Here is a 26,891-nt window from a genome sequence, read left to right on the forward strand (position 1 = left end):
AACATGCACAAGAACAATTAAAACACACTGTAACAAACAAGATGAGAAAATAACTATTTAATACGATCAAGTAAACTTCTCCATTGTCGAGTAAATAGAAAACGCAACTGTCGTAACACAATTGCAGTATTGCACCATCTACCTATATAGGCTATTAGCATAAGCAAGAGATGATACGAACTGATGCACTGCGGCACGAAGCATTGATTATTTGCTTATATGCACTACTAAAATGCCCCTCACGGCCTTACTCTTACAAATATCGAAAAGCCTGGCTTCTTGGATCCCGCGGCAATGACTGGAGGACATCCTGGAGTCCGAGATCCGCTACTCTGTCGTCATTCTGACGAGCTGAATCCATGCCGCCGTCTCCATCAATATTCGGTTCCGGAAGCTCTGCCGCGGGGATAACAGCTTCCTCGTTCGGAAGCACTTCTCGTTTCCACGAGTCTTCTGTTTCGAAAATCCTTGGTAAGTGCACATAGGCACGTCGATCCATTGTTCTCATTCACTTTATACCAGACAACACAAAAATTCCAAAATTGTTTGTTCAATACAGATACGTCCGTAGTGAAGAAGTTCTCTGTTACAGTCCGTTTTTTACAAGGACGAGAAATATATAAATTCGAAAAACAAATCGAAGTTACACTAATACACTGTAATAAGTTTGTACAAGATTCAAAAAGTAAAAAAGCGCTGCTGAAGAGTGAAAAAGTTAACTTTAAAAATTAAAATAGTGTTTTGAACTTTTGACGGCAGACAAACCGTACGACATAAGGATGCAGGTACCTGACAGCCAAGGCGGTCACCCATGCCCTGGACCTGGTGTCTATTTTTGCAATTTTTTCGGAAAGACAGGAATGCTTAATTGCTCAAAAAGTCAACATAAGTATTTCTACTGTGCGAGTACTTACATCATAAAAATAAGATGACCGTGTTAAATGCCCAAATTAATTAAACTGTACTTGTTATTGCCAAAATAATCAAAGATATCAAAAAGATTTTCATTTGTCATTAAGACTCACAATATACAGTTTCCATTAACAATTCCGGAGTCTATGAACAGACAAGCGTTTTCTGAATAACTATTTCCGAAGCATTTCAGAGTTCGCGACGGTTGGTTAATGTTTTCAAATTCGTCCCACGATGCATGCAACCAACCACATACTCAAGATTTTCACATGGCAAGTTGAAATTTTATTCAAGATTGTCGACTCTGTCAGTTATCCAAAAACCCGAACGGGATCACGCATGCAAACACTGCACAGCACAGCGCATTCATGATAAATAAGTACTGATCGCCCATAATGCCACAGATCACATACAGGATTAATCAACATTAAACACCACCAAAAACATCAGCAAGTAAGTTAAGCAAGTAAGTGAATATTATGTTTCACTTTACTACTAAATATCGACAAAAGTCGGTGTTAACAATTAAAGGTACTTTTGGTGAACAATGCTCAATGAAAGCCCAAACCTACTCGAAAATAGAAAATGATATGATTTAATTGATCTGAATCTTTGCACTATAGCCCTAAGCTTCGAATAGTCCAGGAACAGCTTCCAACACAACATCCGGTGGTGACGGCGGTCTGTTTTCAGTTTGGGCTACGTTGGACGGCTGTCCACGATCCACTCTGTACGGGTTGTCACGACCCATGATAGTGTCAAACAATTCGCGCCAATCACTAACACGACCGTGGAACCATCCCACATCATCCAGATATTCGTCCTCGTCCGACAGGAAATAATCGTCATCCCCATAGAATATGTCGTCATCACTGTCTTCATCCGATAAATCCATAAAATCAGCCAGCACGTATGTAGTCGGCAAGGATACTCCTCTGGAGCCAACAACGCGCCGCCTGGGCTTTGGATCCGGAACTGCAAAGGGTAGTATATTATTTTAATCATAATTATTATTATTATTACAGGTATTATCAAACTAAGTATACATAAACCGTAACGACATCCAGCGACTTACGGGTTACGGGAGTACCATCCGGTAATGCATGCAAAAACCAACATTTTCCACCGAACGGACATGTTCCACGACCTTGATTGTAATGTTTGCACGGGCGTTTTCTATAAAAAATTTTATTTTGCTTCTCTACCGTATGTTACCAATAAGACGTCTCAACCCAAATTACCCCATCTGTTTCTTATACGCAGTTATAATTTCCGTTTTGTGCTTTTCGGTTTCCGGCCACATCAGGCTGGGGATTACATAATCAGAATGGACACGACATTCCGGGCACGATCTAAAATAAATACACCATCTTTGTCCGCATGAAATTCATGTGGATGTAACTGCGCAGAAGGCTGGTTTAAGCAAGGTGTAAAGAGATAAACCATACTGTCCATACATATTGTACACCTTGGTTTAAGTACTGTAACTCGCGCCAGGGAAGCAACCAAGCATATAAAATATGCAGTAGTATGTAAAAAAGTATGAGGTACAGAGTATATATGGGGTATAACAGACACCTTCGTACCGAATGGCTTTGGGGTCCAAAGTTTCCCGTGACTGTTTTCTCCATTTCATGATACACTCAAAACAGAATGGATGTGTGCAATTTTCCAGTATTCCAAAACGCCTTTTGGTCTCGTCTGCTTGATCCAGAACAGTTTCCATGCAGATTGAGCAAGCCTTTTCTTGGCTACGTTGAACAGCGAACGAATATTCCATGTCTTTTTCGAAGGCGGCCGCGCATGCCTACATAGTTAGCTCTGATCCACCACCAGCCATGATTCGAAATAAATACTAGATGCACGCAAAATAATCTCAAATGAATTTCATGACAATTATTCACATACCTCTTCGTGTTGCGATCGCTGGACGGGATCGTTTGGGTCGAGAACTTGGCACTGACAAACCTCGCACAGGTCTCCATGCCAATTCTGACACGAATCACCTACGGGGCATATTCCTACCATTGCATATTGGCATACAGCAATACAAGAGGTTGCAATATCATCAGATGGCAATGGCGTGGCCGAATAATCCACGGCTTGGGCATACGATACAGGGGGAGGTCGGTCTACAGCTGCAATAACAAAAAATCCTAATTACGTATACAATTAATTCAACATCCATCCGCTTTTACAGATAATTTCAGAAGTAAAAGCACACAATTATTAAGGTTCTGTGTTTCACCAAATCAAGTCGAAAAATATGTTACTCATTTCAAAACACGAGCGTATGACCTTACTGTCTTTATTGTAATAAGTAAAAGCAAAATATAAGCACCCCAGTATTCAGACGGGAAGCTGTTTTCGAAGCCAGAAGACTGCAACACGGCATCTCGCAAATAAATACCTATCCCTCTTACCAGCTTCCTCGTTTATCGCGCTATGAACCAAATGTCTTGGACTGGTCATCTTGGGTTTCGGCTTAACCGGCTCGACGGACGTTCGGCAAAATCCGTTGTTTCCGGTGTCAGCAACGGTCTGCCGAACGTTTCTGTCATGATCGTACCTACAGTAATCAAACAAAAAATTACGAAATCTGACAATTTTAAAAAAGCTCTTTGACATTTCCAGGTTCACTGCTCTTAAATCATAAAATTAATATGGACAACAAACGCACCGACACGAATTCCCGTAAAAGCAGTTGCCTTGCAAATAATATCGGCAAATGTTGTCTGCTGGGGTGGAGCGATCGTGGGAAAAAGGGCAATCTGCGCGGTAGCAGCAGCCAGAAGAAAAATACCTTGAAAAAAAAGGACTGCAGGCGCAAAAGGCAGTGATCAAGTAGACGCAACAAGAGAAAAAATAACTCCACTAACGTAAAAAATAATTGTGCTAACACACGTCGAAATACAGTATAATGACTCAAATTTCGCCTAATAATCAAAGTACGAGTATTGAAGTAGTCGAGTAGCTTAACAACTGTATATTAAACTAGTAGACCCCGCGCAAATTGCGCGGAGTAAACAATGCAATGGACAAATCACAAAAAAAATCGCAAAAATAAAACTCGTAACTGCAGGTTTGTAAATATATCGTATGTGAACTCATAACTGCAGATTTTATGAACGATGCGTATAGTAGGATTTTATTATACGCAAAATACACAACAATGTCCCTGCACACTGCACAGTTGATGTCACTTGTTGATAATAACTACTGGAAAATTTGCCTAACCGTTTAATTGACTGCAGAATGGCCTAAAACCTGATATGCGAATTTTTAAAGTTGTTTTTCTCACAAAAACGTAAATTTTTTTGTCTCCAATCTGTTTATTTCCAGATCAGTCGCCATCAGGTAAATTTCGTGCAGCTGCTACATAGGGACCCTGTAATTTATTAAAACTTGTTTTCCTCTTTTTCTCACCATTCTGAGCTTTCTCAACGCATCCGACAACAATTTACTGAAGCCCTTTACATCCCAGTTTGACCGCTAATGCACCACTGCTGCTGCCCTTCAACAATCAGTGCAATAATAAGTGATAAATTAAAACAGTAATAGTCACATTTTTTACTATTACTTTGACCACAGAACAAAGTTAAACCACTTTAATTAAATAAGGACAAAAGCATTTCGTTGTATTTCCTTCTCCGCTGTTAGCACTTTCTAAAATCGAAGACTGTACGCGAAATTTCTTGCATGTTTGCTGCTTCGCGAGCTCCAGCATCTCGGCGTTGCCTACGGCTCCGCCTTCTGTGACAAAATTACGAAGGTATTTCAAGTTTCCCAAAAATTCTCTTGTTCTCAGTAGTCGCTGGTCAATAACGAAGCATACCTTGCTTAAGGATTTGGCCCGGTACATAGCACCACATTTTAGTATCTGTTCGAAAACTTCCACTTTCGCGCACTCCCAAACCCCTTTTTGCTTTGGTTTGTGACATATTGCAGCAAGATGATTTGTAATTTGTATACATTGGCGTGAAAAGCGTTTGAGCGCGCAACATCCGGTTCGGGAGTTATGGCTGTATGAAAATAACGCACATATCAATATGCATGAAATGGGTTTTTCACGGAGCCACAGTTCTGGCATTGTTTTCACATTTTAAAATGAATTAAAAAATTTTAAAAATGGTGTAGCGGTGGTTCGGTGTAAAGACGATCTCCATGGCTATGTGCACTTACGTGCAAAATTTGAAAAGGATCGGTCCATAATGAGACTTGTGGTAGACCTGAATTATGCATTTAAACTTTTTGGAATTTTTTTACCCTCATAACTATGCAACCGGATGTTGCGCGCGAAAACGTTTCACGCCAATGGATACAATTATTCGGCTCACAGTATCAAAAAGCAACCCAAGAAAGGGTTTGGAAGTGCGCGAAAGCAAATATTCCCGTCAATATACACGAATTTAGTATTATGTACCGGGCCAATCCCTTAACTGCAATTCTCGCCTAATGACTGCCAATATTAATGACTGCCAAGCATTCGCTCAAATGTGCAGCTGCCAGCTGGCTGTCCTTTAAATCAGCACATTACACGCAGTTCCGCCTTTCTGGAACTTAATTTTCCACAGAAAAAAATTTGAAGTACTCGCAGGTCTGTAGTTTTTTAACTTCAACAGCAAATCAGTACCAATGGCAACCACCCGTGGAAGCGTGGCAGCTTTAAACGGGTCGAACCACTACGAATGACAGCGCCTTGGGAAACAGTTTTGAGCAGTTTTAATGTTTGAAGACCTTCGTATGTGTTCTTCCTCAAATCATTTTTTCTTGATGCCAAATACTGAATAAAAAATCGATAAATTCGTTCAAGACCACGGAATATCACGTGGTCGTGATTCCAGAATAACAAAGTTTTCCCAACTCTAACTTGTAAGTTGGTCAATTGACTCAATTCGTTTTGGTTGCCGAGACAGTGTTGGGGTGGTCGGTTTTGCAGTGGTGGATTCTTAGCTGTTCCCATAGGCTTTCTATGTTAACGTTTTTGCAAGTTTTCTTTCAAACGTTTGTTTTTTCTCAAATTCGACTTTTGCTGGCAAATCTGTACGTTAAGGGCTATCGAACGACTTATAGACATTGGAGTTTGGTTGAGTGCAGCGTTAATGCATCGATGACACACACGGAATTTTGTTAAGGCTTATCCTTTTATTTATATAGAAGATTTTAACTTGCAATCCCAATGAACCAATAATTACGTAGTCACAATTGCATTCTGATTTGTGCCGATTCCTTGCCAAAAATAGTTCAAAAACTCCGGTAAATTTCGCTAATACGAACTATTTACTACTCTAATGACTAAACTCTCCGTTTTTTTTGTAAATCCTCCCTTACCTGCACAACACTGAGCCTGGATCTCGCGATGACATTCTCGCAGTTAAAGAAGAAAATGGTAACAAAAATTCACAACTTCCGAAACGCCCAACGATTCTGGCTAAAATCTGAAATTAATGGACACTATTTCATCATACACCAACCAAAACGGTGTACAGAGTATATGTTACGAATACGATTTCAAGTCCTAACCACGTCTAACTTCACCACTTCAGCACTGAACACTGGATGTTGAAATACAGGGTAGCACTAAAAAGTACTTCTAACACCCATTAACAGTAGCCGAACACCCATTAACAGAGGAATCGGAGCGACCGAACACTGCGATGCTGAACGAAGAGTCAAAATAACTGTAGTGCAACAGACCTGGCGGAATCCAGACTATGCAGACTGCAGTCAGCAGCGAATTCTTAAAAGCGGAATAAAAATCCACGATAAATCGTAGGGTCTTCTCAAATCTCAACTGTGGGAACCAGAAAACGTGACAAATCAGTTGTCCATCAACGCGTTTCAAAAGACCTGCAACAAATTAAACAGATTTCGAGTTCGGTAACAAATTGTATCGGTTGAAGCTGATCGCGTATACAGATACCGTAAACAGCAATGCTTAGACCACCTTGCTTAGACTAATTGTAAGTAGTAAGTTACTAAGAAAAAAATTTATTTCTCGAACCTCGATAATTTCGCTATCCGACAATGGATATTAGAAGACTAAGAAGAGCATTGAAATACATCAAAATATTTTCAAAAGTACGCGAGTCAACCACACACCGAAATGATAAAAATGCGTGTCAGTAGAACGTCCCTCAAAATAATTTTTTGGGTTTCAAGCAACTGGAACCTGAAGTTGGACGTGTGGTTACTTACGTAAAGTTGAACCCTTTATTGTGTCAAAAAGTGTGATAGTTTCCCTGTGCTTCAATTTTATTTTCTGTAGGCATTACGATATTTCAATTCTGCGTAAATTCCGATATCCCGGTTGCTACCGGCAACCGCTGTCGGGGAGTTGGGTCTGTTGCCAAACCGAAGAACAAACTGCCACTAAATCAGACCCTGAAATTGTACGTGCTCACATCAGTTCTTATTTGTTCGCTAGGTGCTCAAAATTAAAGGTAGATATTTCATTTTACGTATGTGACATTTTTTACGATCAGCGAGCTGCAAAAGGGCGCATTCCCAGAACTACCCGAAACATGTATGGGAATATTACAGTACAGTAAATAAATGTAAGTTTATGAGCCTGTTCGCTGTTCTGGTTTTTTATTTTCAATACAGTACTCAATAGACACACGTTTCAGAAATACCCGTACCGGTATTTCTACACTTACACCGATCGGCGTTAACTGCCATGAGAAGAAAAAATTAATATTCAGACTTTAACGAGTATTTAATTTGTCACACGATTCTCATCGAAATAACATAATGATAATTTATTGCAAGTCTTAGTGTTTACACCATTTAGGGCACAATGTCGTTCTGACGTTCTCGCACCGATCCAAAAACGAAGAGAATTAATTTAATTAAATTTTCATGATCATCAATTACGGTACATGCGTACAGTACGAGTACTGTAATTCCAGACAGCATCACATCAGAATGGTTAACACCAATTAGAAAATAAAATAATGCTTACTCAAACTAACAGAAATCGGCATGAGGACACGAGGAATGTAAATCTGATGACACTCGAAATATTGGCAAAACGATAAAACGAAAAGCCACAAAACATTTAACGAAAAAATAAGGAGCAAACTAAAAAGGAGTTAGAATCGATAAACCCACACCCAATAATAAAAACTGTTATGTTAATAACCATTTCAGCAACCGAAGGTCCACAGCCTCGCCTTTATTCCTCACCCAGCGTAGTATGTTTTACCTTGGTAAAATCAAACTTCTCTCCGGTGCCACGCTTGAAAATGTCCAAAACATCATCGCACGTTGACTCAAAATGCGATACAGCATCGTAGGATCGCGAAATAAATATTTGACTTTCCTGTCCGAGATCAGTGGGCACCAACAGATCGCTCACGGAAACAAATCTAAAAACGACGTTGCAAAAACAGTTTCTTATCGATCATATTAGTTATTAAATAAATTAAACGGCAATTCCATAAAAATATTAAAAATCTTGCATACTTTTGTCGAATAGGCCCAAGCAGTTTGATTCCAGGCTGAATTTCAGCTTCAGGATTAGATGTCTCCACTGTCGTGCTAACCATGGCAATAAACCATCCTTTCGAAGCGACTTGGTGTGTAAAGGAAACGCAAGAAATATAAATATCTGAAAAGGGCAAACACTACTGCCACCGCCTCGCACAACTGGTCAAAAAGCAGCTACGGTAATTTCACTCACCGTTTCTGCGATTGACCTGGTTCTGGGGAATGATGAGCTGAGTGGACAATGCGTTGTTCACATCGGGAATTGGGTGGTCCAACAAACAGATGCAACGGATAACCTACACAAATGGTAAGTAAAGAAACACGAAAACTAGCGAGCAACATGGAATATCAGATAAAGTATGTTATTAAAGCTTTAATCAACCTAAGAAATGTATTATGTCACAAGAAGAAACAGTATATTACGTCACAAGGCAGTTATACGAGTATTATATTATGACATTGACAAAACTCACTTCGCCAACTTTTTTAACTCGATCCGGGGCATAGCTGGGATCACAATACACCTGCTTGCAGCGTACAGTCTCATTCCCACAGCGAACGCCAACCGCCTTTCCTTTCTCCAGGATAATCTCGTCGACTGGTTTGTCCAACATGTATGTTCCGCCGTATATGGCACTAAGTCTATGACAACCCAAAACAGTCAAAACACTTAAGATTATTGCCACTAACGAGATAAGCTGCTGCAATCCACCTCGCAAATCCCTGAGGCAGTTCTCCCAGCCCATACAGTGGATACAAATAAGGACTTTTCCCATATCGGGCTAAAGACTCCTGGTACAGCTTGATCTTGTTCAGCGTTGGTCCACAAGGTTGAGAAATATAACTAAAGTGCAAAACAAATCAATTTAGAACAAATGAACAAGTCAGGACGCGGTGTACTTTTAGCGTGCTTTATGATTCTAAATAACAATAACAAATATCCGCAAAAACAGCTGAAAAATTTAGAAGTTCATTTTTGTTCGTGATGAACAGTAATTTCATTTACTCATCGGTGGTTTGTAAAGCCAGGGCGTGGCCGGTAAAGTCAGCTGTATTCTTATCCAAGCCAAATTTTTCATAAAGTTCATGCATCGTTGTTCGTTTTGGGTCAATTTCCTTCCATGTTTTCGGGTCTTCCTCGTTAAAGTCATTCACGAAAACAAGGAAATTTCGGAATCGGCGCTTTTCAAACAATCCCATCAAACCTGTATAATGCACGTATTCTTACATCATTAAGATTAACTGCTAGAGGCCGTGGTCATGCCACAAAGAGTAGGCGCGTGGTTTACCGGAAGCCAGCGCTTCTTTCTCATCAGCAGGGACTTTGTGAATCTTCCCTTGTTTGAAGACATAGCTTCCTTCGATCGACTTGAATTCCAGATATCGGGTGACGCCGGTGTGAATGAGCAGACGCACCAACTCGCCTACACAAGACAGGAAGAACATTTACACAAACACACAGCACCAGCAAAGGCGCCTCGCGCTTTCACAGATTATCGATCGATTTCGGGACGCGGGTCATACATTCACTCAGCAATGCTACTGCAGGCGACCGTCAATGGAGCCGTAATTGAACCCATTTACCATTTGCCATCAGGAACTTGGGAATCAAATCCACATTCCAATCTCTTCCCCGACCCATTTCTTCCGGTGGTTTGCCAGCGTTAAATTTGGCGAATAACTGAAATAATCGCTACTACTCAAGTATGCGTACATAAAATTAAACGACAGCATTCTTACATCTTCCAGTGGAGTAATGGAAGCGCTGTCTCCTCCATAGTACTTATTACGATCCAAATGCAAAATCTTTTTCCCGCTCACGGATAGCATACCACTGATGATGCACTCCTAAAATATAAGGCCATGACCAATCCATTTTTATACCGCAAAAATTGTCTTTAAATTAATCGAAAGGTATGTAAAAATGCGCACTACTGTGCATAAGCTGATAAGCGGTATTCCGGTAACCATATCTAACGAGCAACACTCGGACCGGAAACAGCCCGCCTGATTACGGAGCTGGGAAAGTAGCTGCAACAATAAATGGGCACCACACGGCCAACAGAATATTTAAATGTGCAACCAACGAATTAGGATCGAAATCCACCGCGAGAATGCGGCATCTATCCTGGGAGCACCACCATCGATAACAAATTTATGCCAAAATATAGATATAAAAAAAATTTCTGTGATTAAACCGTCTTTAACCGATAAATGCTGATACACTGGATATTACTCAGTTATGCATTAATGCCATTTTGAAACAATCTACTGCAATATGGTTGAATAAATTTAGTCGTCACATTTTCTTGGTGTAACAGTGGTAACACTAAACAGGTAAACAATTGGCTACCCCCAACTGCAAGGCGAACGTACCGTCAATCCTGTGCCACAAACAACCGCATCATATTCCTCATCCATCTTTGCTACCTATCCAGATAACGAAACCTCAAAACCGGAGAAAATCTGCAAACAAGCGTAAAACAGATTCATGGATTGATTGCCATCGTAGAATGTTTCTAATCACCACTTCTACTAACGAAACAGGGCAAGTTGGATTCAGCTGGTATTCAAGTTTCCACACGTTTGCCCATCTCAAATTAACAAAAAGGGAAAACAAATCAGAAATATATAAAGTATCTCACACTAATCTGCGTACGATTCAAAAGTAAGCTCATTAAAACTTATCAACATCAACTAAATGCGAAAGTGCCACGCACAGAAATGCTAATCAACGATGTCGTCTATGTTTTTTGGATACTTGTCTGGTCGCTGGCGCGCAAAAGCTACTGATCTGCCCAAAAACGACTAAAACTTTCAGGATATCGCCTTACAATTTCTGTGATGCTTGAATGTAGACGCTTGTAAAATTGTACGTAGCTCACGTAGCTCTACACAATAATCACAGTCAATAATCAAATGAGGAACAAATTCGAGTGTTAAGTCTGGACAGGGTTCTCGTGTGTGCTCGACAAGGGTAGTCGTCATACACGGGACCTTTCAGAGTGGGAAAAGTAAAACGGAAGGAAGCATGGCAAGCCGATTTGACCAGACAGTGCAGACACTGATTTAACAGCTGACTTTGCAAGTTTGTATACCAGGATAACGATAACATGAATGATGACGGTTTCACTGTTGCTACTTAAGAACTGCGGCATTTGTATGTTAAACTGTTGTCCGATACAAAATGCAATAAAATAATACTCGTACTAAAAATTTATTAAAAGAAATTATCATTTACAGATACTGTCCATTTACATGATTACATTTGTTTTTAAATTTGAGTTCAAGACTTCAAATTTTATTACTCACAAATGTTGTGCTATTTACGGTACTGCAGTCTGCAGTTATAAATATTCTTTTAAATATGCAGGTAGTTTTGTTGCAGACATGCAAACGGTGTTTTTCTTTGTCGATTCTTGTGTTTATCTGAATTATGGCTGGAACTTCTTCGCTTCGGTACGCTCTTTTTCAGTCCTGGTGCCGGTTGCGTACAGAGAAATTATCCATGTTAATTTTGCTACGTTTTGCAGTGCATCCGCGCAGTTGTAAGATATCTCGACAGTCGACACAATGATAATAAAAGTACAGAAGCATAGATTGCAATGCAGCTATAAAACAAGATAAGTTAAATAAAATGTATCAGACCTTTACGGTCATTTTGACTTAGCGTGTGCGTACAGTCCTTTCGCGGGTGCACTTGTAAGTAAACTTGACAAGAGGTTCTTCCGCCTCGCTAATTAATGTTCGATTAAACGCTCTATCGCAAACTGCATGATACTGATCTAGCTTTAATTGTGTCAGATTGTGTGGCGTATTTGAGTTCGCCAATAAATTTCCAAGGTTGTAGAGATTCAAAACCAAAATATTGCATTATTTGTGCACGAATTTCAATCGCTTTATCTAATTGTACAAAATGCCGACGCTTCAAATTAACACTAATGTAACAGTGGACAAAATTCCCAAAGAGTTCAATCGGGAGGTCACAGACTTCTTATCAAGCTTGATGGAAATGGATCCCAAAGTAAGCAAACTTCTGCGTGAATACTTCCCAGGCATCGAAGTTCTAAAAGACTAGGACTTAAATTAATCCATAGAATTTCAACAAAATAACTTCGAATTTCGCATCGTGAAATAAATCCTACTTACTCACAATTGACAAGTTTTTCTGTATATTATACTATCAAATATTTTGTTTTATGATAGTTCTTCACTGTATTTGTGAATGCTGGTCAACTGATCACAAATGGTGGTACTCATGAACCATGTGGATTTGCATCGTTGTGGTTTATTGGGTCATTTTTTGGAAACGTGAGCGAGAAGCACAACAAAGCTTTGTTCGATTTCGTGCAGCAAAAACTTGGAATTGCTCCGAATCGGTATGTTAATTATTATTAAGCGGGTCCACAGACAGAAACAGTTTATTTTTCTTCTAGTTTTGCCATCTTCTATCACGATATGCCTCCAGCTGCAGTTGGCTACGATGGCAAAACATTTGCTGGAACTCCTCGACCATCATGAAAGAATAATTTTGTCTTATGCATTTTACCATTAATGATTTGAGAATTTAATGGAAAAGATTTATAAAATGCTCTCTAGCTATATACATATATACAATGTAGGACTAAATGGTCGCATAGCCCCATACCCAGCATTCTGTACGCAAGCGGTGCAGTGCACTTGTACGAAACGGATATTTTGAACTCAGTCGTACAGTGCACTGCGCTGCATTCGTACTGAATGTGGAGATGTTGGGTATGCGACCATTTTGTCCTAAGCTGTATGTCGACATTGTTATTTACTTCCTGCTCTGTTGATACTGGATATAAGTATGTGCGGGCAAAGTCTGCTAGTCCGTGTACAAAGGTCAGGTTTGCATTTGGTTACATAGTTTAATTGGACACCGATCTACAGTAGAGTGGCGTTTTGATTAGTAAAAAACACATTTATTGGCTGTTAGGTATTCAAAAAACAAGTAGAATAAGCCGGTTCTGCGTTATGGTTTCGATATTTCGTTGTCGGTACAAAGGCATTTCACAATCCCGTGTCAGTATTTTTATGCAGTCGATGCTGAAGCGGTTTTAGTGTGCCGTAACGTCGGCTCAGTACACTGTCATAAGTAAATAGTTGAGTGAAATTGTAATTATTAATTCAATGCAACAACAATGACCGTGCACATGTGAGCATAAATCAGAAAAAAACATGTGATCAGTCGATTTGGAAATTCAGAAGAACCCTGTCCGTGAGGCTAGTAGTTCACACAGTTCTTTTGGACAGTTGGGCGGAATAAAGTGGGATCGATGTTGTGAGTCGCCAGAGCTTTGTCAATAATTGCTTCTGTATTGGCATTAAAACCGGACGGAGATCGTCCCAAAACCCACGAGTGTGCTAAAATCAAATTACCATACTTAGTATTTATTATTAAAATTTGCGAAAAAGGTGTAGCACTTTCTAGAGTACAGTCATTATTAAGGTCAAATTTTGCTAAGGTTTTCGAGAACAAAACATAAAATTACTTATATAAACACAACATTTACCCCAGTTCACAAATGTACGGTTAATCTCATAAGAACCATTCGTGAAGCATTACGCGTACGTATCTATTGCTGCCTATTGCAACTTGTATTACATACCTTCATGAAACAATCCAGCAGCGATGTTCGAACATGCCCAGACCTAAAGGACAAAAATTGTTTAAAAATTATAGCAAAGTACCGTTTGATACCGTTTGATACCGAATGAGTAGTTTACAATTGAAAAAGTCGTGTAATCCGTCTCTGCCACCCAATAATCTCCGGTCGCATTGCCTGAGAATAACGAATTTTGGTAATTAGTTGGGGGAATTGCTTTTCGTATTGTAATATTCTGCAGTGTACTGCAGTGTACAAAAATATATGTATGTTCATTTAAAAGCGCTAGTTCAAAATGAAATCAAACAGATTTCAGCAGCTGGATTACGCATGTTAACGCCGGCTTCATATTATCACAAATTTTTCTTATGTGTATTCGCTTGCATGCTTACTCATGTTGTCAAACTGGACAACTAATTTTGCTGGGATTGCTCGATTGGGTGCCCACGCTTTTCCTGTAGCGTTAACCATCACGCGCCTAAACAATTATGACAATTAACTGAATTAACAATAAGTATAGTTTGCAACTTTAAAAGTTAGACAATTAAGCGCTTTATTCATTTTTACGTACGTGTGACAAATGTTTTAAAACCACTTGAATTCTAATATCACGTCTTGTAAGCATCAGTTTCTATTTCAGAATTAAACATCGTGTTGACCACAAAATTAACTATCAGTTTAGGGAGCAAATATAAATATAAATAATTGCATGTGTCACATTCACGTTACATCTTTACCTACATACTGTACATTAGTGCATATGTGTTTTCTAGTTATCCTGCATTTGCAACAACCTTATGAATACTTACGATCCATTGAAAGCAAAAACTGTTCCCGTATTGTTAACTCGCACAAAGCTGCTGTTCGGCATCTGAGTGTATTCCGCTCGGGAGCAATTGACTCCAATTTGGAAAAATGCGAAGTAACTTCTTATATCGTACCAGACACCTAAATACTAACAAGAAATAATTAATGACTTCAGTTCTGATATAGACAGAGCTGTATTGTATACAGTAGAATTATATACAAACTGTATAGAACTTTGGTTATGTCAAAGTCAAACAGAGCTTTACAATACCGTACATTACTTTATGCATATGTTAAATTTTGATTACGTAGTTTGAAAGTGAAAACCGTCAAGATTGTTTTTGGTTTGTTGTATATTTGAAAACGATTTCCAGTTACTATCAAAGTTATCGGTTTAGCAAGCGCTTTGTTCGACTATAGCTAATCGTAGGAGTATACTTCATAGTACTCGTACTCTACTTTATTTTGGTTTACGTACCTGAGAAATACTGAAACCATCTTTCACCGGCACAACTGGACAACGTCCAGGCAGAATGGTTGCTTTTGTGGAAATCGAAAAAACCGCTACAAACAGTACGAAAACGACTTGGAATTTGGACATCATCTTCGTTTACTGACAAAAGCTAAATTTTTTTCAATTTTAATTAATCCAGCTGCAAATCGAAAAGAAAATTTTGTGAAACCGAGTGTTTCAAGTTAATATGTCCAAGAGAACGCGGCGACACAACGTCATGAAGCTAGTAATTTAGCAAATAAACTTCTTGTACCACAACAGTAACACCAGATTTCCGCATATTATTTCTACTGTCGCTCGGAAATTAAAATGGCTTATTCCATGAAATGCTTTAGTGATATGATCGCTTGCTGGCGGAATGCTGATACAAATACTATTATCACACTTTGATAAGATAAGCCACTCAAACGTTGCTCCGATCCGATGAAACGTTATATAAATATAATTACCAAGTATTGTAATGACGAAGGAATATCCCGCCATGGCAGAACGCGTACTATACGCACTGTTTCTCTCTTCTTATGCCATTTCGTGTACAAGTAGTAAAACACTGTATTTTATGGAAAGATTCATGGGAACATTCGGCTGTAGTCTAGATCTTACGTTAGATTCTGGATGTGGTCGCACTGGTCTTGGTAACTGCTTTAGGGGATGTGTACATGTTATCGCGACATTTTACAGGTATTAATAACGCTGCAGTGTACCTAACACCTTATACACGAACAATTAAGGGAAGACCTAAATAGGTAGTAGCAAATATTTATGTCTCGTATACAACTTTTTTGCAGCCTATGCGTTTATCGAAAGCGTTATGCGCCCGGGATTTTTCCGGGCGCATAGAAACGACCTATATTCTGACACAGTATGACACAGTATGCGAATTAAAGGAATTCTCGAAAAAGTGCGATATACACAGATTAATTTAAGTACGTAGTACAACTATTAACGGTTTGTGCAAGAATAATATCGGTGCTTGGTAACCAGTACATCGTACACACTGGACACCGGTATTCTGTGATGGTCTTCACAAAAACAAAGGCTTTCTTATGGACTGGCGGGAACCTGGCAGTGTTATTTGTCAGCAACCAAAGCCAGATTTCCGATTAGCTAACTGTAAGCTACCTGATTGCGATGAGAAGCAATTAATTTAATCTGAAATACAAAGCACATTTTAGCTTTTTTTTAACCAACGACATAATTCAGTCACAGTGGACCGGAAAATCGAAATGGCGTGGCTGACTGACAAGCTTTTGTTTACTAAACCGTCACGCCGTCTGATTGACCCAGCGGAAGTGATCATGCACGGTTTGCACAACGAGTGCCCTTTTGAGCTAGCGTCCTTTCTCAAACCTATATGCTGGCGAGCGGAGCGCCTCGTTGCACAAATGGAAGTTGAGGATTTCGATATGAATATTGTTTGGGATCGTTTAGGAATTCGCCGAGAAATGGAGTGCTTAACTAACTACTTATCACCGTACTATCCATACTGGGTGAAATTTTTACTGGCTACGATCCTACTGTATTCTTGCACTGCGCCATTGTGGCTTCTCCTTTGGCATTTGCTTAACGGACAGCAGACGGACATCTGGGCACCGGATAAAGTGACGACAGAAAGTGATCCAGCAGGCGATCAGAATAATTTTGATGTTGCACCGGTTCGCACTAAATTAGTGGGTATTAGTTCGATATCGCGGCCATCCACGTCCGAGGGCACGGATACGACCCGCGACAAACTGACCGTTAACGAGCCGATACTACAAGCCCGATCGCTTCCGCGGGAAAGCAGTCCCTCCTTGTCAACGTCCAGTCGATGCAGCCAACGACAGCCTTCAGTGAGTGTAACATCCCGTGAGGAAATGTTTCGCCATCTGAGAGTTGATGATATTGCAGATAAGGGACCGCTCTTTCAAGTAGACTGTGCCCAGCCGGAAACGAGAGGCCCCGCTTCAGTTAGTCCCGCTCGCAGTACAGCGTCGCGGTGCTCGACCGCGCCGTGTCAAAGGCAGCCGGTGTCCCGGAGAAAATGCAGTAGCATCCGCCCGGAAATCGTTCGAGCGTGGAAAGAGTTCTATCATATCTTGAATGATAATCTAGAGCACGTTCTAAACCCGCATGGATGTCAGAGAACAAAAGACACGGCAAGGGATATGCTGAGAAATCGAGGTCGGATTGTGGACGAACATTTTCAAGCCATCGAAAATGAACACCTTTCAGGCTAAAATGCTGTTTAAGTTGTTTCCTGGGAAAAAGTAGCTGAATTTATCTAATTACTGTTACAAGTCTCTCATGTATTTGAGTAGCTCCTAAACTAACAATAAGCAAAATGTTAAGAAGGCTCGAAAGACTCGAATTAAAGGTGAGCAAATATTTGAAGTGTAACAAATCGGACACCCAAAACAGAGGATTTCATTTTCAACATGGAAATCACAGTAAAAAACCAATTCTCCGTTATCAAGTCATAAGTCAGTAGACAACTAAAACTAGAGAACTGCTACCACTGACAGTTAAAATAACAGACTACAGTTCGGCGATAGTATCTTGTACCTCATCCAAAAACATGTAACTGAAAATCTCATTATAAAATCCGGGATAATAATCACAAGCTCGTTTGCAATCCGGGGAGTAATTAATTTCCAAAAGCATTGGTTGGACGGATTTCCTACCTGTAAAAATTTTCTTCATCAGTTATCGCATTCTCTCTCAAACGTACGGTATTACTATTATTACTGTTCAATAATCCCAAAAAATTTCCAAACAAGAAATAATAATTACCGTTATCTTCCTTCCATGCCAACATGAAGTCTAACCCATATACGGCCCTGGACTGCACAGAATGTCCAAAACCTTCCGGTGGATCTCGGCTTGCAGCCGCTTTAAATACTTCCCGCACAACTCCATATAAATCTTTCTCAACACAATTCCACGATTGTTCTGGATGCTGCTTTTCGAATTTCTCAATAAAACGATCACAGAACATCTGGTGGATGACTCCCTGTCCGTAATTCATTACTGTGAAGTGCTTGTCGTACACCTCAAATTCATCCAAGGCAAACGGTTTATTTGCAAACCGGAGCCAAAACCGCTTATACACTGCCACTGATAAAGGAGAGACACTTTTCACGATAGCAATAAAACGTAAATCAAATTTGACAGGGCCTTCCGGAATGTCGTCCCGTTGAAATAAAACGGGATTCTCAATGTATTTGCAACACAGTTTTGGTCCAGTTTCCGGTAAACGCACAATACAATCCAGTTCATCAGAAATAGTGATATCCAAAGATCTTGCCAGATTCCAAGGTTTACAAATCCAAAAATTATCCAAACCGCGCTCTTCTCGCGCCCGAAAATACGCAACAAAATTTGGCAAATCGGTATCCAAATTATAGGTTGCCGGTAGCCACTGTGGAGAAACTTGCAGTGTGTCTGGATTCACCAAGCGCTTTCCCTCGCTAGCTCGCCGGCAAACAATGGCCAACAAGTCTTTCACTGTTACAACACTTTCGTATGGAAACTGGTTTACAAATTTATCCGGGAATTCCATGCTTAACCCCCTGACAAAATATGATCCAATGGATTCTTGCAATAAGTGAAGAATAAAAAAGCAGATTACCGGAAATCATTAAAATGGCGGTTATACCACAGAATGTCAGCATCTGCCTGTTCTTTGACAATCCTAAACCGCGAATCCGTCAAACTATCCGCAAGGACCTCGTATTCCGCATAAACATTCAAATGTCCTTTCTCTTCTCTGTAAGAAAACTGGTTACAAAGTTACAAGAAATATCCATAAAAAAATTATATGGCATCCTTACAATAATTTAGGACCGGACAGTGCCAAAGGAACTGGTAGAGTATCCAGCAATTTACTGCTCTAAAAAAGATATGATTCTATAATCATGATCAGTTAAAAATGGCGCACTGATAGTTTAATGCAGGTCGTTACCGAAAAATAATCGGCTGCTACATCACGGGGTGAAAACCCAACACTGGGCAAGGCAAAATCCACCCATGGTAAAAGCCGGCACTGCCGCGTCAAGGGATCCGGGAAACGGATATTCTCCACAAAATTGCGTGTCAATTCCTCTCCTGGCGGTATAATTTTGATCGGAAACAGCAGAGAATACGTGATATCTTGAGGGATGAAATAGAATGGAACAATTCGACAATTCGGAGAATCAGAATGACGAAGACGGGATCCAATTTCGTCCATCATGTACCACTTGGGTAATTTTTGTTCAACATCCTGAAAACACATGGAAATATTTTAAACGGCTAAGCAAGCGCAAGCACTTTTTAAACATCTCTAATAATATTCTCAAACAATGCAGAGCTTTATCATAATGGTTAAGTTTTGCGTATCAACCAAATAAACCTCAAATTATTTGGACTTCTTATGATTACAGTACGTGCGTTCAACAAGTGGTCGCTAAAGAGAAAAATATATGTATTTTGAACTTACTAAGCTAGCGCTGTTGAAGCTGTAAGTATTAATATACTTCCACATTAGTCGCAAAACATCGTCAACCAATTCATCTGAACTTTCAGCCGCATTCGCCGGTACATCGACGATATCGCACATGCGATTCAGCAGGCTCGGGTAGGCTACCAGCATATTTCGCGCCGAAGTTAAATCGAAAGTCCAAGCGTGATCAATAAGATAAATACTAGAAAACAGCAAATTCTATAGCACCAAAAATTACACCGTGGCAGTAACGTCCAACTTACTGCTCCGGCCTATCCGGGTGCAATGGCAGCGCATTTTCCGCCAGATAGACACGAGGAGACGAAGGGTTGGTCTCTTTTTCTGTCTCCGGATCCACTGCAATCACACGATTCAGAACAACCGTGCTTGCAAGGTCCCACACCTAGAAGGAAAAACCAATGCCAGCGGTCAGCTGCTGAATCGCACAGTGACGAGCCTAGCGGCTGAGTTTACTTCATCTCGCAGTTTCCGGAATAGCGTTGTCCAAAATATCGGATGTACTCCGGAATTTCGCAGCTGTGGTGCGTGAGCTGCTATCATATCCGCAAATTCAGTCTCCTGCTCGGCCATCCCGACAACAAGTGCGTGCAGTTAAGTGATCTTCGCTTCCCACAGGAACATACGAAAAAGACACGCCTAAATAACTGCTGATATGCAGAATTTTGAAAAATAATAAGGCGAAAAGCAAAAAAATTATTTGTACATAGTGGATCCGGCCGCGGCTTGCAAAGCTTCAAAAGTGTAAAATACTTGAGTCGGTTATCATTGAGCAGCAGGCCAAATCGCTTTTCGCTTCAGCTGTTCGGCTTCGGACACTGACTTGAGAACGATGAACTCAACGAATATGCGTTTAGTGGTTACAACTTTACGGCGGGCAAGTCCGTTGTGACTTTTATTGCACTTTTAGTTTTTCCGAAAGTGAGGCAGAATTCTGAAGAAATTATCTTTTCCAGCAGTCTAGCACTCTAGCATTTTGATTTACGCTGGTATCACAATATCATTCCTAGTTTTTAACGAAAGTGATAAGTAGTCTGAAGTGTTTGGAAGCACGGCAGGCTCCCAGTCCCGCGTATGGTGTTTTAAAAGGTTTAGTTCCTGGGTTTTTTTTTGTTTTCTGCCTCATACGATGGATGGCCGACTCACTGGATGTTCCTATTTGTATGAAGATTGATTTCTTTCTCGCTTGTTGAAAGAGTGTGTTCCCTGCTAAAATGCACATTAAGGAAATAACTCTGCATGGCTTCAAATCGTATGGAGCGAAGACAAAGATCGCTGGTTTTGATCCTCATTTCAATGCAATCACGGGTTCGTATAAGATCGATGTACCTCGTAGTCGTAACTGATTTGAGCAACATACTTTGGTCGTATCGTTTTAGTTCTGTTACGTTTTTTTAGCACTACTTCAAATATAGATTCGTCCGTTTTGCCGTTAGGGTAATGCATAACGGTAATAGCCCTAGGGGCCTAGATGTACTGATTTCGTGTTTAACTGCGAAATGCGAATCCCTTTTATGCCGTTGGGCTGTGATTTTAGGTCTAAACGGTTGTGGAAAATCAAACATATTAGATGCCATATGCTTCCTTCTCGGCCAAAATGCCCCTACTCAGGTATATTTAAGATCGGTTACAGTGGTCGCTTTCCTAATTGGCTGACGGAGTGCATTTTGAGTAGTTTCGTGTGGGGAATTTGCAAGAACTGGTGTACAAAAAGGGAGCTGGCGGGATTTCCTTTGCATCCGTTGCCATCGTCTTCGACAATTCAGATCAGCGCCAGACTCCGCTCACCTATTCCAAAATTCAAGGAAATCACAGTGGAACGAAAAATCCAGCTTGGAGCGCAGGGAAAGAGCAAATACACCATTAACGGAGCCAATGCCACCTTGACGCAAGTGCAGGATATGTTCCGCTCGGTGCAGTTGAATATTCAGAATCCGCATTTCTTGATCATGCAAGGACGCATCGTCAAAGTGCTCAGCATGAAGCCCGAGGAGATTTGGTAAGGATTTGTGATGAGAGTGTTTTTGTAAACGGCCGTATGATGAAACCTGTTCAAACTTGCTTTGGAAAATCATTTTTTACTACGTGGAGATGTACAATTTGCTGTGCAGAGGGGGCTAACACTTAAAATTGCTAGTAGCATGTGTTTGTTTTCATTTACAACCGCGTTTATAGGAAAATGGTGGAGGAGGCCGCTGGCACGATGGTTTACATGACCAAACGGGACAACACTCTGAAGATGGTCAACGGTAAGCAGAAAAGAATTGCAGAAGTGGACGATGTCATCCAGAATACGATCAATCCTAAAATGAAGCGGCTGGATGTCACTCGGCAAAACAATCTGGAATACAACCGCATAAATCGAGAAATTGATAAGAAGGAGCTTCGCAAGGCTGCCGCTGACACCTGGAAATTGAAAGTAAATCAGTTTCACTAAATGTTCAGTTCTTTTTGCCTGAATGGAAAAAATGTTTGATGTAATTTACATAAGCTTTTCTATTTCGAAAAATTGAGCTGATTTGGATTATCTTTCAGGAACAAGCTACCAGAGCCCGAAATAAGAGAAATGAATGTAAAGCATCGGAAAAGGAACTGGACGAGAAGATTAAAACTGATGAAGGAAAATTGGTGGCTATGTCAGAAGAAATTCAGCAGATGGAGAGCGATCAAAATCATAACGAGGACCTGAATCGATTAGAAGAACGCTCCAATCAGGCTCGCAGAAAAGTTGTGGAGCTTCAGTCTGCTATTGAATCCAACCAGAATTTGATTACTGAGGAACTTAATGCCATTGCCGAAAATAAACGCGAGATTAGCAATAAGCAGGCGGGATTAGCGGCGGCTGAGGCAGATCTTAACACAGCTAAAGAGAGTTACGCAAAGGATATCGCGCGGAAAGCGGAATTGGAAAGGGAAGTTCAACGGGCCCAGCAAGCCCTAGCCGTTATTGTTACAGGAGTTGGTGGGGAAGAGAATGCAGAGTTTGGATGGAAAAATCAGTGTCAGGCGGCAGAGCGAGAACTGAATGAGCTAGAGCGGAATATGAACATTAAGAAAGGCACATTGGAGAATTTGAAGAGGCAGCTGGTCGGAACCAATCAAAATCGGCAACGACTACAGCGGGAACATGCAGCGCTCATGGATCAGCTGAAAGGTCTGGATGAACAAGTGAAGCTCCTAGAAGCCCAGCTGGAAGCTTCGCCCCAAGTTGATCGCGAGCAGATGGCGGCGTTGCGCGAGAATCAACGGCGTTTACTGGGGGAAAAGGCTACTGTGGAACAGCAGATGGGTAACTTGGACGGAGAGATGCGAAGCTTTCATCTGCAGTATCAGCGACCTCGAAATTTTGATGAGAGAAAGTATTATGGAGCTGTGGCTACGTTGTTCAAGGTGTCCGACAAGACCAGATTTTTAGCAGCCATTGATGTGAGTTAATGAAGTACCTTGTGCTGATCATGGCTCGTGCTTTCGTGGTTCGCACTTTTGTTTGGAAACTTTTCCTGCTTTGATAATTTCTTTAGCGTTGCGATTTTGTTAATATTTTATTTGGTTGAAATGTAGGCAGCCACAGGTGGAAGGAAGTTTAATTTTGCGGTTGAAGATGATATTACTGCTAAGTCTTTGCTGACTGAAGGACAGATCCGTCGTCGGGTGACCATTCTGCCGCTAAACAGAATGCGCGGTCCGTCCATTAGTGATGCCGAAATGGAACGTATTCGGAAAAAAGTGGGTGCTCATAAAGTCTGGACTGCTCTACAGTTGGTGGAATACGACCAAAAATTCCAGAGCGTCATGCAATATGCTATGGGTAAGCTACGAACCGCAATACTGATAATAAACACGAAAAGCTTAGACAATGTCAAACATAATTAATAATTACCGCGTGATGTTCTTATATCTGCTTTCTGTTGTGATTGGTTTAGCTTGTTCGGTGTAGCTTTAATTGATTTGCATCTGGTTGTTATTGCTTGCTAGTCGCTACCAGTTGGTTCCCTTGACAAATAAGAATTTTTTAGGTTCGTACGTTGTGTGCAGCGATCTCGACACTGCCAATAAGGTCGCTTTTGATCCATCCTTGGGTAAACATTGTGTGACATTGGATGGTGATACGGTGAATCCAGACGGGATTATGTCCGGTGGAACGCGGACGGCGTTGGACAGACTGCCACTTAACCACATCGCCAAATATACGGAACTGAGAGAAAGGCTTGACGAAATTCAGAGACAGTTGAGGGAGATTGATCAGCAGACTAAGGAATTGGATCAGCAGGACGGAAAGTAATGCTAACTGCTAAGCGCTTCCTGAATTTCTTAGCTGCTTTTATTTCAAACAACGTATGTGTAGACGAAGAGAGCTGGAAACGAAGCTCCATGAGAAGCGCAACGAATGGAACGCTTTGAATCACAAATGTGATCAGAACAGTGAATTACGTAATTTGCGTGAAGCCGACCGCATGCGGGAAGATGCAGGTGGGACACCGAATCCCAAATTTTCGTATTCTTTATTTCTTTTACCGCATATACGTATAGACGGTTTGTTGAGAGCTTTTTGGTTGTCCGGTCTTTTAAATTTAAATTGTTCCAACAACTTATGGCTGGTGACGTTTAGAGAAACTGCAGACCGAATTGGATCAAGGCGACAGGCGCAGTGAAGAGTTACGTGCTAAAGTGAATGATCTGAGAGCGAAATTAAACGACAAGAATGCTGGGCGAAAAAGAAAAACGGGACGCTGAGAAACACGAAGCCAGATGTCGAGAAAACGTTCGCAAACACGAGGCCGAAATGGCGAAAACCACGGAAAAGGAGGCAGAAAAGCAGGCATCTGTTGATGATATCAGAAAATCCATTCTGGATTTGGAAGCTGAAATTGTGAATCGGCAAGCGGCAATCAAAACTTATGAAGGCGTAATTGACGGAAAACAGACCACTCTCGTCAATGCCAATGAAATTTATAGTCGCGATCAAGCTGCTTATACGCAGATGCGCAATGAGTAAGTGTTTTGGTGTCTCGGACGACACAATTCGGTATTTACTGATGGCTGCTGGTTTGGTGCCATCTGATATATCCTTTCGAAAGAAAATGTTTCCGTTTGTTTAGGTAATAGTGCTCTGCATTCGATCACGTTTTTTCATTCAAATTAGCCATACTTTGTAGTCGTACTGTCGCCTGTTTTCGACTACGATTTACAGTAAAACTTATTTTTAACAATTTGAATATGGTGAGATATTCATACTAAGAGTTTGCCGGTTTATGCACAGGTTGAACAAGAAGAGTAAAGATCTTCAGAATGCTCAGAAAGACAGGCGCGAATTGGAAAAAGCCATCAGCGCGAGAAAAAGCCAATCTGGAAAAGACGAAGAAGCTTAGTGCTTCTTGTAAAGAAGACTTGAAGAAAATCGAAACTTTGGTATTCCCAAATTTTATTTGTTCAGTTTCAGTGCGTCTCGTTTATAGGAAATTGTTGGTTGTAGTTGAACGAGGAAATGTTCAAGCAGTTCCCCTGGTTGGCTGACGAGTATGATAAACTCGGTACCGCAGAATCAGCTTATGCTGGAATTGAAAATGAGGATCCCGCTGAATTGGCTGCGGAAATCGAGGGCATTAAGAAAAGGAAAACGGAACTTCAGCGACAAGGAGGAACGGAGCAGCATCTAGATTACGATCAGATTGAGCGCCAGGTACGGTTTTGTAGCAGCAAATACGGTGAAATACCGTTTTCTAACTCTGCTGTTGTTGTTACTGTTCTGGGGTCGCTCGCAAGCCAATACTTACTGTACAGTGTGTGAACTGTGAAGCGATTTACAGTTTAACCGTTTAAAATTGGTTTTTATGTTTGTACTGAAACCTTTTTTGAATGTTTTGCAGTATGAGGAGTTGTTGAAGAAGAACGATTTGTGCAAGGCAGATAAAAAACGTCTGGAGGAAATCATTGAGCAGTTAGATCTGAAAAAACAGCATCTTATTGAATTGGCTGTACATGAAGTGAACAAGGTATTGTACAGTTGTGTTATTTGCTCGCTGCTTGGCAGTATTTGCTTCTGTTTTGTTACTGCATATGAATTAAACGTTATTTGCAATCATATAGCACTTCGGAGCGATCTTTAAGACTCTTTTACCGAATGCGGACTGCAAACTTGAACGAGAGGTGGATGAAGACAACAACCTTATTGAATCGTTACGAATTCGTGTGGCTTTGGGTAATATGTGGAAGGAATCCTTATCGGAACTGAGTGGTGGACAGAGGTACGTTGACATGCCCGGCTGACATCGGCTAGTAGGTGGTCAGTGGGACAGTTTGGAAGTACTTAACATTTAAATTATAATTATGAAGAAGTACATTAATTGTATTTGTATGGTTTTGTATGTTTGACGTTTGTTGATGGATGTAAACATCCTTCTAAATTTGCTTCTGAACCGCCTGCTTTTAGATCACTGGTAGCTTTGTCGTTGATTTTGGCGATGCTCAAAATGAATCCCGCTCCAATCTATATTCTGGATGAGATCGATGCCGCTCTGGATTTGAGCCACACTCATAATGTTGGTCGGATGATCCGGAAGTATTTCAAACAATCTCAGGTTGGATAATTAATTATGGCTGCAGATTTGACAGTCACGCGTACGTGTACGTTGTGGTTTTTGCTTGGTCAAGGTGACATTGGCTTTTACAGTTTATCATCGTCTCCCTCAAGGAGGGTATGTTCAATAATGCCAACGTTCTCTATCGCGTTACATTCGGGGATGGTGTATCACAAGTGGAACGTCGTGCCAAACCTGGGGCCAAACAGTATGGCTGAGAACGATGATTCGGAGGAGGAGTGATTTCCCTCTCTTGTTTCTTGAAAGTTTACATGTACATGTAGTCTCACTTGTTTTGTTGTTTTCTTATTATTTATGCTCCTTTTGCCGTTCCTTTCCTCTGCTATTTGTTTTTATTGCTGGTTTTTAAATAATATGCGTTGGAAAAGTCGTGTGCCGACGTAGCAAAGGGCGGAAATAATAAATGCCGCAGTATGGTGTAACCTGTAGACCGTAGTTGACTTTGGACACTTGAATTC

General features: G+C 40.7%; 7 protein-coding genes and 1 long non-coding RNA gene across 9 annotated transcripts; 4 read left to right on the forward strand and 4 right to left on the reverse strand.

Moving 5' to 3' along the window:
• Positions 1 to 39: 39 nt before the first annotated feature.
• LOC129591289 (uncharacterized) lies at positions 40 to 2,315 on the forward strand. Its single transcript, XR_008690827.1, has 3 exons — positions 40 to 471; positions 1,106 to 1,365; positions 1,606 to 2,315. It is a non-coding gene; the product is annotated as an uncharacterized LOC129591289 (long non-coding RNA).
• LOC129591281 (probable E3 ubiquitin-protein ligase makorin-1) lies at positions 1,172 to 7,072 on the reverse strand. Its single transcript, XM_055486880.1, has 10 exons — positions 6,917 to 7,072; positions 6,610 to 6,762; positions 6,244 to 6,350; positions 3,593 to 3,715; positions 3,336 to 3,481; positions 2,821 to 3,050; positions 2,499 to 2,719; positions 2,154 to 2,264; positions 1,988 to 2,088; positions 1,172 to 1,887 (listed from the first exon to the last, which is right to left on the reverse strand). The coding sequence occupies exons 3-10, from the start codon at positions 6,276 to 6,278 to the stop codon at positions 1,538 to 1,540; spliced, it is 1,317 nt and encodes a 438-aa protein (XP_055342855.1). The 5' UTR covers positions 6,279 to 6,350; positions 6,610 to 6,762; positions 6,917 to 7,072; the 3' UTR covers positions 1,172 to 1,537.
• A 673-nt stretch (positions 7,073 to 7,745) lies between these two features.
• LOC129591280 (rab GDP dissociation inhibitor beta-like) lies at positions 7,746 to 11,416 on the reverse strand. Its single transcript, XM_055486879.1, has 11 exons — positions 11,238 to 11,416; positions 10,780 to 10,869; positions 10,144 to 10,251; positions 9,988 to 10,084; positions 9,693 to 9,827; positions 9,410 to 9,608; positions 9,116 to 9,247; positions 8,877 to 9,045; positions 8,597 to 8,699; positions 8,380 to 8,524; positions 7,746 to 8,282 (listed from the first exon to the last, which is right to left on the reverse strand). The coding sequence occupies exons 2-11, from the start codon at positions 10,822 to 10,824 to the stop codon at positions 8,090 to 8,092; spliced, it is 1,326 nt and encodes a 441-aa protein (XP_055342854.1). The 5' UTR covers positions 10,825 to 10,869; positions 11,238 to 11,416; the 3' UTR covers positions 7,746 to 8,089.
• Positions 11,417 to 11,993: 577 nt separating this feature from the next.
• On the forward strand, positions 11,994 to 13,020 carry LOC129591286 (MIF-like protein mif-2). Its single transcript, XM_055486885.1, has 3 exons — positions 11,994 to 12,427; positions 12,610 to 12,782; positions 12,840 to 13,020. Exons 1-3 carry the CDS (start codon positions 12,320 to 12,322, stop codon positions 12,922 to 12,924), a joined length of 366 nt encoding a protein of 121 aa, XP_055342860.1. The 5' UTR covers positions 11,994 to 12,319; the 3' UTR covers positions 12,925 to 13,020.
• A 423-nt stretch (positions 13,021 to 13,443) lies between these two features.
• LOC129591284 (apolipoprotein D-like) lies at positions 13,444 to 15,668 on the reverse strand. Its single transcript, XM_055486884.1, has 6 exons — positions 15,319 to 15,668; positions 14,843 to 14,988; positions 14,426 to 14,511; positions 14,155 to 14,210; positions 14,037 to 14,079; positions 13,444 to 13,791 (listed from the first exon to the last, which is right to left on the reverse strand). Exons 1-6 carry the CDS (start codon positions 15,442 to 15,444, stop codon positions 13,652 to 13,654), a joined length of 597 nt encoding a protein of 198 aa, XP_055342859.1. The 5' UTR covers positions 15,445 to 15,668; the 3' UTR covers positions 13,444 to 13,651.
• A 182-nt stretch (positions 15,669 to 15,850) lies between these two features.
• LOC129591283 (uncharacterized) lies at positions 15,851 to 17,715 on the forward strand. 2 transcript variants are annotated; one of them, XM_055486883.1, is made up of 3 exons: positions 15,853 to 16,035; positions 16,558 to 17,186; positions 17,245 to 17,715. In XM_055486883.1, the coding sequence occupies exons 1-3, from the start codon at positions 16,014 to 16,016 to the stop codon at positions 17,266 to 17,268; spliced, it is 675 nt and encodes a 224-aa protein (XP_055342858.1). In that variant the 5' UTR covers positions 15,853 to 16,013; the 3' UTR covers positions 17,269 to 17,715. The 2 variants fall into 2 exon arrangements, with proteins under 2 accessions (XP_055342857.1, XP_055342858.1); XM_055486882.1 differs by having other exon boundaries at positions 15,851 to 16,035; positions 16,558 to 17,715.
• A 31-nt stretch (positions 17,716 to 17,746) lies between these two features.
• LOC129591274 (tubulin--tyrosine ligase-like protein 12) lies at positions 17,747 to 20,563 on the reverse strand. The gene is made up of 8 exons (XM_055486872.1): positions 20,291 to 20,563; positions 20,080 to 20,219; positions 19,814 to 20,018; positions 19,298 to 19,597; positions 19,167 to 19,225; positions 18,965 to 19,102; positions 18,127 to 18,905; positions 17,747 to 18,017 (listed from the first exon to the last, which is right to left on the reverse strand). Exons 1-8 carry the CDS (start codon positions 20,405 to 20,407, stop codon positions 17,872 to 17,874), a joined length of 1,884 nt encoding a protein of 627 aa, XP_055342847.1. The 5' UTR covers positions 20,408 to 20,563; the 3' UTR covers positions 17,747 to 17,871.
• LOC129591404 (structural maintenance of chromosomes protein 2-like) lies at positions 20,084 to 26,886 on the forward strand. The gene is given in 17 exon segments (XM_055487040.1): positions 20,084 to 21,142; positions 21,372 to 21,445; positions 21,510 to 21,629; positions 21,631 to 21,833; positions 22,010 to 22,253; positions 22,370 to 23,260; positions 23,396 to 23,642; positions 23,851 to 24,112; positions 24,180 to 24,304; positions 24,444 to 24,541; positions 24,543 to 24,826; positions 25,123 to 25,243; positions 25,308 to 25,514; positions 25,702 to 25,827; positions 25,922 to 26,079; positions 26,265 to 26,412; positions 26,505 to 26,886. Coding segments are annotated over 17 exon segments (3,528 nt in total). The 5' UTR covers positions 20,084 to 21,048; the 3' UTR covers positions 26,631 to 26,886.
• Positions 26,887 to 26,891: the final 5 nt, after the last annotated feature.

The sequence above is a fragment of the Paramacrobiotus metropolitanus genome, unplaced genomic scaffold (assembly GCF_019649055.1).
Source record: "Paramacrobiotus metropolitanus isolate TYO unplaced genomic scaffold, Prichtersi_v1.0 Parri_scaffold0000045, whole genome shotgun sequence".
Classification (NCBI taxonomy): Eukaryota; Metazoa; Tardigrada; class Eutardigrada; order Parachela; family Macrobiotidae; genus Paramacrobiotus; species Paramacrobiotus metropolitanus.